This window comes from Prosopis cineraria, unplaced genomic scaffold (genome assembly GCF_029017545.1).
Source record: "Prosopis cineraria cultivar Desert tree isolate PC_DT_omini unplaced genomic scaffold, ASM2901754v1 PC2, whole genome shotgun sequence".
Classification (NCBI taxonomy): Eukaryota; Viridiplantae; Streptophyta; class Magnoliopsida; order Fabales; family Fabaceae; genus Prosopis; species Prosopis cineraria.
Genome location: NW_026555333.1, coordinates 44,926,664 through 44,936,609, shown reverse-complemented (window position 1 = coordinate 44,936,609; position 9,946 = coordinate 44,926,664). Strand labels below are relative to the sequence as shown.

At 32.6% G+C, this 9,946-nt stretch overlaps 1 protein-coding gene and 1 pseudogene across 1 annotated transcript; one reads left to right on the top strand and one right to left on the bottom strand.

Moving 5' to 3' along the window:
• The first annotated feature begins 6,393 nt into the window (after nt 1–6,393).
• On the top strand, nt 6,394–7,118 carry LOC129302008 (uncharacterized). Its single transcript, XM_054940671.1, has 2 exons — nt 6,394–6,667; nt 6,778–7,118. Exons 1-2 carry the CDS (start codon nt 6,416–6,418, stop codon nt 6,871–6,873), a joined length of 348 nt encoding a protein of 115 aa, XP_054796646.1. The 5' UTR covers nt 6,394–6,415; the 3' UTR covers nt 6,874–7,118.
• A 605-nt stretch (nt 7,119–7,723) lies between these two features.
• The window catches only part of LOC129302807 (GDSL esterase/lipase At2g42990-like), a 2,493-nt pseudogene continuing 270 nt past the window's right edge, over nt 7,724–9,946 (bottom strand).

Below are 9,946 nucleotides of genomic sequence, written 5' to 3'. Positions count from 1 at the left end.
AAAACTAGAGGTAATATTGAAAAACTATAATATAATCATTAATACTTCATTAAGTGTCTTATATTAAAATTAAAATTTTTTTTAAAGGACGTCTTATAATTTGAACCAAAGTAAGCAATCATGATCGATCATTGTACCATTGAAATATCATCACCCGAAGCCATTCTATTATTAGTTATCTACGATATCGTGCTGCGTCACGGAGATGATGTTTTAATTGCATTGTAGCATCAGCAAACAGTTTCATGTTAATACAAGAGAGAGTTTATTGGATATGATTAATATTACTCCTCCAAACTATGATATAAGTTATAATTAATCAATTTATTATTTATAAATAATGTTAATTGAAAACTTAAATTTTTAAAAAGTTCACATCTTTTTATTTATATCCTCATTAAATATTCTATATAAGAGCTTTGATAATAATAATTAAAATTTTAGTATATGATTTTTTAAAAAAAAATATCTAATATCCTAATTTTAAATCAAATAAAATTTTAAAACAAAATGTCTTATATTATAATTCGGAGTAAGTATACAATTTGACTTCAATGTCCTTGTGGGGCCTGGCGGCGAGGGTGTGAAACGGACGACCCAAGTTGGAATTCTGGCAATCCAAAAAGTGACTCTTTTTCTAATTCTTTCTTGTCAGGAAAATTGACATTGCGCCCACAATCATCGTCCCTAAATTCGTTAGGTCCTCACATTAACGAACATCAATCAGATATTGTTGGCTCACAAGTGCGAATCTGCTGCTATAAAAGAGCGTACCCACATCTACATGATATTTTGCGTCTTGTGAGGAGATATATAGCTTATATATATAGCGCATATATATATATATGGCTCAGGAGAAAGAGGAGAGAGTGGGAGAGATGAATGAAGTGATAGTGGAGTACATGCAGCGTCTGGGAGTTTCTGATGCAGCCAAGACTGAGTTCTGCACCAAAGCCACTGCCATGAAAGCAATGGCAGGTTACGAGTCCGTGTGGTTTCACAGACTCATCACCCAACTTAATAACACTCTTTCCAAAATAACAGCACAATCAAAGCCCCTTCACATTGATCTCAACCTGCCTCTCACTGTAAGCAATCCAACCGCTTCTTGTTCCTTTAATTTCTGTTCTTCATTACGTTGTCCCAACCTCTGTACTGTTGGATGCTTTTTTAGGAAGCAAGTGATGGCGCCATTGAGGATGAAGAGCAAGAAATTAGCGGCGAAGCTATGCTGATGATTCGTGTTCTCAACTCATCTTCTCCATGATTGCTCACGATTCGCTTGTGTGGAATCAAAAAGTCGCGTGTTGTCTCTATTTGTATTTCGTGTGTCTTGTCAGTGCCCTTTCCATTAAAAGTCTGTGCAGACGAAACCAGATTAATGCATGTTGGTAAAAGTTAGAATATATAGTACATCATGGCTCATTGGCTTGCCATTTGTGTTTGTCGGTGGAGAGCTTGTTGGTTTTTATGAATTATAAAGTTTTTTTTTTTTTGAAAATATCATTCAAAGACGATTGAGAATATTTGATATTAAAAAAGAATCAAAAGATTATAAAATATTGTTGCAGGATTAAGAGACTAATTTGAAAATAATTCTAGATGGAGAAAGACTATGATACCCATGTTTTTCTTTTCTTTTCTTTTTAAGTAACAAATTGTCATACATTAATTAACAAGTAACCATTCATATTTAACAAAAAGTCATTTATTAATTAACAAATTTAAAAATATGAAAGAGCTTGGTTGTAGGAAGAAAAAAAATGTAGATCATGTTTCAATAAATAATCATTTAATAATTAACAATTATCTATTTACATTTAATAAGAAATCATTCACTGATTGACATGTTCAAAAATCTGAAAGAGTTTGGTTGTAGGAAACTAAGGACAAGTATATGTTATATTTTAACAAATATTTATTATTAATTAACAAGTATTCATTCGCATTTAACAAAAAGCTATTCACTAATTGACAAATTTAAAAATTTGAAAGAAGTTGATTGTAGAAAAAGACAAATGTAGATTATATTTTAACAGTTAATCATTCGTTAATTATTAAATACCCATTTGCATTTAACAAGCTAAATCCATTCACTAATTGACAAGTTTAAAGTGAAAAGAGAAAAGCAAGGAACTTTGGCGTGTTGATAACAAGGAAGAGGTAGGCGATTATGAGACTAGACAGATTCAGAGCAATGAAGAGAGCTAGGATGAATGAGCAGAGACAATGAATGACAACTTGAGACGATGAATCTCGAATGACAAGCTAGGTTGGGACGATGATGAGGACGGTCAAACTTCAAAAAGAGGAAGGCTTAGCTGCAATCGCAAGAGGAGATGGAGATGAACCAATGCACAAAGAGAGCAGAGGCAAATTGAGGATGGGGTTTAGGTTTAGGAATTAGGGTACCTAAGTGTGAGATGTGTGCGATAGCCTCCCTTTTGGTCCCTTCGCATTCTTTAAAAAAAAACAAAAAAAAACACACAAAGCCATATTGTTTTTAGAAAATTGGGGAGAAGGAAAAATAAATAAATGTGAACCACCTGGATCATTAAAACGATCTGCCGCTTCTTCTGGTTGTCCTCGGTTTAGTGCCAGTTTGGATTGCTCACCAGCAATTCTTCCTCCCCCCACTTTTGCCTTGCTTCTAGACTGGCTACCTTGCCGATTCCTGGTTAAACCAATTGGTTTGGTTTTGATAACCTTATTTAAAACAAAAGATGGATGACACTCTACCCTTTGATTTCCAATTTTGCATAAGGCCATACCATAAACCCAACGTGATTCCATTGGTGTAATATTAAACATAATTTTAATGATCAAATCCCACCAAAAAAATCTCAACTCTCATTTCATTTTCTTAAACTTTTACTCAAATAATGGTCAAATCTATACTTCCTAAGCTTAATTGATCTTCTTAAGAAAGTCTCTCATCATTCGCTTCGCGAGGGATGGCAGATTGTTTTCCAACATGCCAAAGCATAGATTATTCCCAACATAGAAAGGCATTTTGGGAAGAGATATTAAGAGCATTTATATTTGTATTCACGCTGATTATTGCTACTAATTGAGTCAGATCTCCATTCATCGACCTTGTTATCAGCCATTTATTTTTCATATTCATTATAAATAATTATAGAAAATTTGCGAGAGCAAGAGCTGTCTGTTTTTGCCAATTCAATCTCTTGTCATTTATTATCACTCTAGTAGTTTCTTAGTTAGCTGTTTAATTTTTTATAGTTCTCCATTTCCATTTCATTCTGTCTTTTTTATCCATATTACTTGATCTGATCCTGTCCATTACTAGTCCCAAATAAGATAAGAGATAAAACACATGACGAAAATTTAGGGTTTGTTTGTTTTGCTTCAAAAGTCTATTCAAATTATATTTACGATGTACTTTAACTTTACCAATTCTAACGAATAGTTACTTCTTAAAAATAGATATTTGGTGAATGTAAATTGAAAACTAAATATATATTTCATATTATTCTTTTTGAGACAAGACATGAGATAGGGTTCTGGCCTAGTCCGGTTCCATTCTATCCCATTCCATGAATACCCCAAATTATGATCGCATGAGAGAAAATAAAGAAAGAGAGTGGATGCTCTAGGATAGGTTTAAGATTTCAATTAGAGCTTTTGAATTTTTTTTTTTTTTTTTTGGTGTAAGGAGAGCAAAAGCGCGTACATTAGAATAAATAAGGCTTTTTAAATTTATCATAGCATAATGGCAGGTATATTTATTGGTTTTTTTCTTAATATTAAAAATACTATCAGATACAAGACTGATTTTAAAGAAACTCTAAGATAATTTGAAATATATTAAAATCTAACCATATTTTATTTTATTGTATATATATATCGTTTTATTTTATCTTCTACTCTAAATGTATATATTTTTACCTAAATTTATGGATTTTATTTTCTATTTAATTTATCTTCAAATTTCTCAGTGTTTTCTCTCATCTTTCATCTGGTAAGGTAATTTAAGTTCTACTGACATAATATTTGGGTTAACAGGAATCGGTACACACTACGAGGAAAATGGCGCTGTGAAATGTAAATTAAAGTCGCAAAGATCACACGGTACTTTCTTTTGCTTTGTCGGTGATTATGGTACTTACTAAAACGTGTTTCAAACCGTAATCATGATCGTGAATAGTTTACTAAATATAATTAAGCTTCAGCTTGAGTGACATACATCCATGCATGCATAGGCAAAGCGATGAGTAATTGATATGACTCCATATGAAGTGAAGATCAATGGCGCCACCGCCAATAAAGTAATTAAGGAATTGATTAAGTAAGAAAATTTTGAATTGGTTTGTAGCTTTTAATGTGTTTGACCTATGTTCTTATCTGGCCACACATTTAACACGTTGTCTTACTACTGTTTACACAAATCATACAAGTGTTCTTTGAAAGATAGGTTACTAATATCGTTCACACAATTACAAATCAATTATCGTCTGAAAGTTATACAATTTAAAAGTTTAAATATCTTGTCTGCAATATAAATGGACCTATTATTATTCATTCAATATATCATTTGAGATTTAACAACGGCCCTTCTGACAAGAAAATAACAAGGAAATATAACATATAACACACACATGGTAGTGATCATCCAACAAAATATAAAAATCTTATACTCATAGCATGGTAATAAATAATACTCACAGATCATCCGATTATTTATATTTTGAAAAGTAAAGAGCACTCCAGTTCAAGCAAAGTAGGATCAAATGCTAATAAAATAATAAGGTCAAGTTACTATTTATATCACGCAATCATTATCTATCATCCCATTGCAATATCATCATTCGAATCAATTCTACTTTTAGTTATCCAAGACATATCGGATTGTGTCACCTGAACTTTTGACTCGTTGTTCGAAAAGAAGATGGTAAAATGGATTGAAAATAAATAGATAATAAATATAAAAAGAAGATGAGTCAGTCATGTTTACGAAAGAAAAAAAAAATTATTTCATAAAAATTGTTAAGGGTATGGTGATTCTTATATTTGTGGTACATGATATCAAATTTTATCATATTTATCACAAGTTAGATGATAATCTAGTCCATTTTTATTTTTATTTTTTAATTCATTTATTTTTTTTTAACAACCAAATAATCCACAGCTGTATGACTGCATTATGGCATTCACGCATCCGAGCACAGTTTATAATGTTAAGGATGTTCAGTCTGGATCCGTTTCGATGGGCCCGATATCATCTCGATCATATCTAGATGGGTCTTATCCTGACCCGAAAATAATCAGGACGGGACTTTACGAAACTGGACAGGAAAAGGGTTCGGGACGGGACGGGACGGGACACAGAATTACCATCGGGATGTCCCGTCCCGTCCCGAATATTATATATATTTTTTTTATTTTAAATATATTAATTATATTAATATAATTTATACTTATATTAATTATATTAATTATAATTTTAATACTTGCAATTCTTATTTAAAACTAAAGTATTTTTATATTGATAATTTTAATAGCATGGGTTAAATATGGCTATATCTTTCTTTATAATATATTAATTATATTAATATAATTTATTCTTATATCTATTTATTTAATAACTTTTACTTATAACATATTTCTTACTTATTTTTAGAAGAGTAATTAGCTTAGTACATCTTCACTAAAGTAGAAGAACAATTATTTGATGTTGTATTTGACTTGCCTGTTGTTACTAATCTTATAACATAAAGATCACTTGTATTTTTTATTATAATATGTAGTTGTGATTAATATAATTCAATAATCAATTGTAAATTATTGTTATTTATGTACTTGTGTTATTTTAATTTTAAAATTAATAATTATATAATTTAAAATTTTAATAAACGTTATTATCCAAATCTTTTTTTGATCTTATTCCATTTATCGGGACAGCAGGACATCCTGATCTTGTCCCGGTCCCATCCCAACTCTTAACTAGACGGGACAACTTTTGAGACGGGATGAAACACGGGATTAAAATTTAATCTCAATCTTTTTTTTAAAATAGGACGTGAAACGGGGGTATTTCGATTCCGTCCCGTCCCGTGAACACCTGTACAATAATGCAAGGGACTAGCGAGTTTATAATAGTCTCGTGGTTGTGGGACCTGGCGGCGAAAGTGTGAAATGGACGATGTGAAGTTGGAATTATAACTCATGAAGTTACTTTTTTTGGATTCTTGTGTCAGAAAAATTGGCATTATTATATTATTCCCCCGACAGACCATCGTCTCTAAACTCAAAACGCTGCAAGCGTACGTTAGCAAACATCAATGAAGTCTTGTTGCCTCGGCTGCTATAAAAGGGACACTCAAGCTAACGTTAATCAAATCCTGAATGTAAGTTTCGCGTCTTGTGACACACAAACACACACACACACACACACATGGGTCATCAGGAGAGAGAGGAGAGAGTGGGAGAGATGAATGAAGTGATAGTGGAGTACATGCAGCGTCTGGGAGTTTCCGAAGCAGCCAAGACTGAGTTCTCCTGCAGAGCCAGTGCCATGAAAGCAATAGCAGGTTACGAGTCCGTGTGGTTTCACACACTCATCACCCAACTTCGTCACACTCTCTCCCAAATATTAATAACGCAATCAAAGCCTCTTCACATCGATCTCAACCTCCCTCCTGTGACTGTAAGGAATCCAAACGCTTCTTGTTCCTTTAATTTCTGCTCTTAATTAATGAAGTACTCCAACCTACGCACTAAGCTTGATACATGTACTGTTTGATGCATGCTTATTAGGAAGCGAGTGGTGACGCCATTGAGGATGAAGAGCAAGAACTCAACATGGGCGAAGCTGTGCTGATGATGCGTGTTCTCAACTCATTATCCCCATGATTCTTTTTCATGCAAGCCACGCACCCTTGAATCAAAAAGTCTGGTGGTGTCCCTATTGTTGATTCTTCTTCAAGCCGTACGCACAAGATTCATGTGCGTTCCCGCCCTTTTTCAGCTTTGTTTTCTCCAAATGATGAACTTGATCATTCTTTGATGCCATTCACCCGTGATCCAGGTCGTGTCGTGATTCCGTGTGGGGGCCCCAAGTTATCAAATTCTAGTCGTTTGTTCGCTCTTGATTTTGAATATCAACCACTAATTCCCCTTCCCTGGGTCCCATTTAATTAATTGGCCTCCGAATATAACATCTATTCACAATCAAATCCTGTCACTTCCAACATACAAGTGAGAAAGTTCGTTCTTTGTACGGATCAAAAAATTATGCCGCGAATACTGTAATAATAATCAAACTATGAAATCTGTACGTCCCGCATCATGTCTTGCTCATGTAGTTACCATGATGTGACAATTAACATCCCTTGTTAATATTAAGAAAACCAGACCCGAGATTAAATCAAATTTGATTGAAAATACCGCCAGTTCACAATTTAATAGAACGATCATAGTCCAACCGATCATTAATAAAATAATATAGGGAAAAAAAGACTGTTAATATAATGCACGATAGATAAATGCCACAATAAATATTGCACATCTCCATGTTTTTTCAGGGAGAAAAGGATATCTTTTCAAACAACAAATTATTAAGCATCAAAATCAAAAGCTAATAGTAATACAGTAAATTTAATCACATTTAAAATAATTATAGCAATGATATATAAAAGAGGTTTTGGTGATGAAGGTTTATGAATATGTATGAAGAGAGCTAGGGAAGCCATGGAAAGAATAAGCTCAAAGAAACTGGGAGAGATGAGTTTGAATGAGATAATTGGAGACAAGCTGACTGGTTTTGGCAGAAGGGTGGATGGCATCCCAGAATACGTATTTATTAGCATCAGGGCAAGTGAAGGGACTGTTTGGATCGCACATAAAACCCATCTCAAATCTGCCTGTTCCACAGCACCCCACTCCCGCATCTTCAAAACCTGCCCAAACAAACAACACTCAACACTTATTACTTGCTCTGTTGTTTGGTGTGCTTTCAAATCTCGAGACTCAAGACATCAATGTTTATTTAATATCCATAAATGGCTGTCTCAGATTCAAGTAACTTTCAGCTTTCAATCAGGGCTTCCCCCGTTTCTTAATACTCTTTCCAGAACGCCATATATTTCTTTAGCAATTAATTCATGCTTATGAAAAATAATAGTTGAAATTTATTTTTTTAAATGTAAATTTAAAAACAAATAACAAAAAAGGTAAAACGTATAAATGGTTATAAAAAAACATAAAATTACCCCAATGTTTTGTATTTTAGATCGAAGGGTGCTTCTAAAAGACACTTATATTATGATCCAGAGAAAGTATTTCTTAACTCTTAATCATTTATTAGTTACTTTCTAATATATTATCATAATTATGAAAAAAATTAAAAATATGAATTATGTCTAAAAATCTAATAAGTTCTTAAAACTTGCCCTTATTAAGTATATATATTTCATAATGTACTTTCTCTCAACAACATTTGATAGAAGGTAAAGGAGAGAAATTTAAAGTAAAGTAAATATTAATGATATGACTAATAAATAAGACTAAAAAAATTTTCTTCCCACCTTATAAATAGGACTGAAAAGAGTATAAAGTGAACTTAAACCATTTTACATGTATTAAAAAATAGTAGTTAATCCTAAAAATGTTAAACAAGCAGTATGTACCTTTCAATTTTGACATTATAACCACATTTTTCTAACAAAGCTCTATATACATTGAAATTCATTAAATATAATTAGAGAATCTTAATTTTTCTATAAACTTTCAAAATTCCCTTCTTTAATAGGAGGGGAAAAATTTTATTTAAGGAGTGAAATAATAAAGAATAATATTAAAATAATCATCATTTATGAAAATTTATATTTTTTCAAAATGTCTTATATTTTGAAACACCAAATCATCTCAAAGAATGTTTTATAAAATAGGATGAAGAGATTAAATTGTGGTCTATGAATTCAAATCATATAAATAAATAAGGGGTAAAATTAGAAAATAAAATAAGTATTCTAACTTTTTGTTATATTAAGGATCCAAAAGAACTTTCAAGTGTTGGTTTATAATAAGAACTAGAGAGAGTATTCCATACTCCTCCGTTTCTAATTATAAAGGCAACAAATTTTAATTTCTTAAAAAATGATACTCAGTAAATATATTTAAATTTGTAAAAAACGTTTGACTTTCCAATTTTACCTTTCACTAACATTAATGACCTCAATAAAGCATGTCTAGAAATTACAATTGGTGCAATTAAAGATGGGCAGGCAATATTAGAAAAACAATTAACTACTACATCTTTAATTTGCTTCATATTAATTACCGAATAGGATCTTAATTTTGTCCTGTAATTAGCAAGGACAGGAGGGCGTATTTACTTGCAAAATTAAAGAAGCATGAACTAACTGAACTAGCTTGGTAGCCAGCAAAATCAAAGGCATCATTTGGGATTCTACGTACAATATATGCTATTGTATTCTATGTAAAACCTAGAAATGGAACCACAGAACTAAATTATTTAATTCTCAGCCCAATCCTTAAGATTAGAAAGACTACGAGCTAGCTACTTGAGCAGCAAATTAAAAGAGATGTAATTAAGAAAAGATCTTACCAAAACGAGAAGGCTGCGTGATAATTTGCAATACGAAGTCATAGGCATTTGCATCGATCAACTGAAACCCAGGAAGCTCATTTATTCAGCTTCTTCACCAACTGACCTAACTTCCCATTGAACTCCAAAGCCACGTTGTTGTATTTCTCCACACATCCATGGTTGTCCAGAATGTTATAGTCCTTTCCAAGGGCAAGCACCCCATAGGAGGGACTCCTGTGAGGGACACCTTCTTCTCCAAGGTCGTAGAGCCCTCTAAGGAACTTGTCTGCTAGACCTATCAGGAATCCTCGTACTCCTCGACCGTGAACTCTAGTTGTCGTTCTGGCCATGGTGTAGTAGTTTTCCAGGAAGTCG

Coding starts and splice junctions, on each gene's coding strand:
- LOC129302008 (XM_054940671.1), top strand. CDS start 6,416: ATGGGTCATCAGGAGAGAGAGGAGAGAGTGGGAGAGATGAATGAAGTG. Junction 6,668..6,777: donor TCAACCTCCCTCCTGTGACT/GTAAGGAATCCA, acceptor CATGCTTATTAG/GAAGCGAGTGGTGACGCCAT.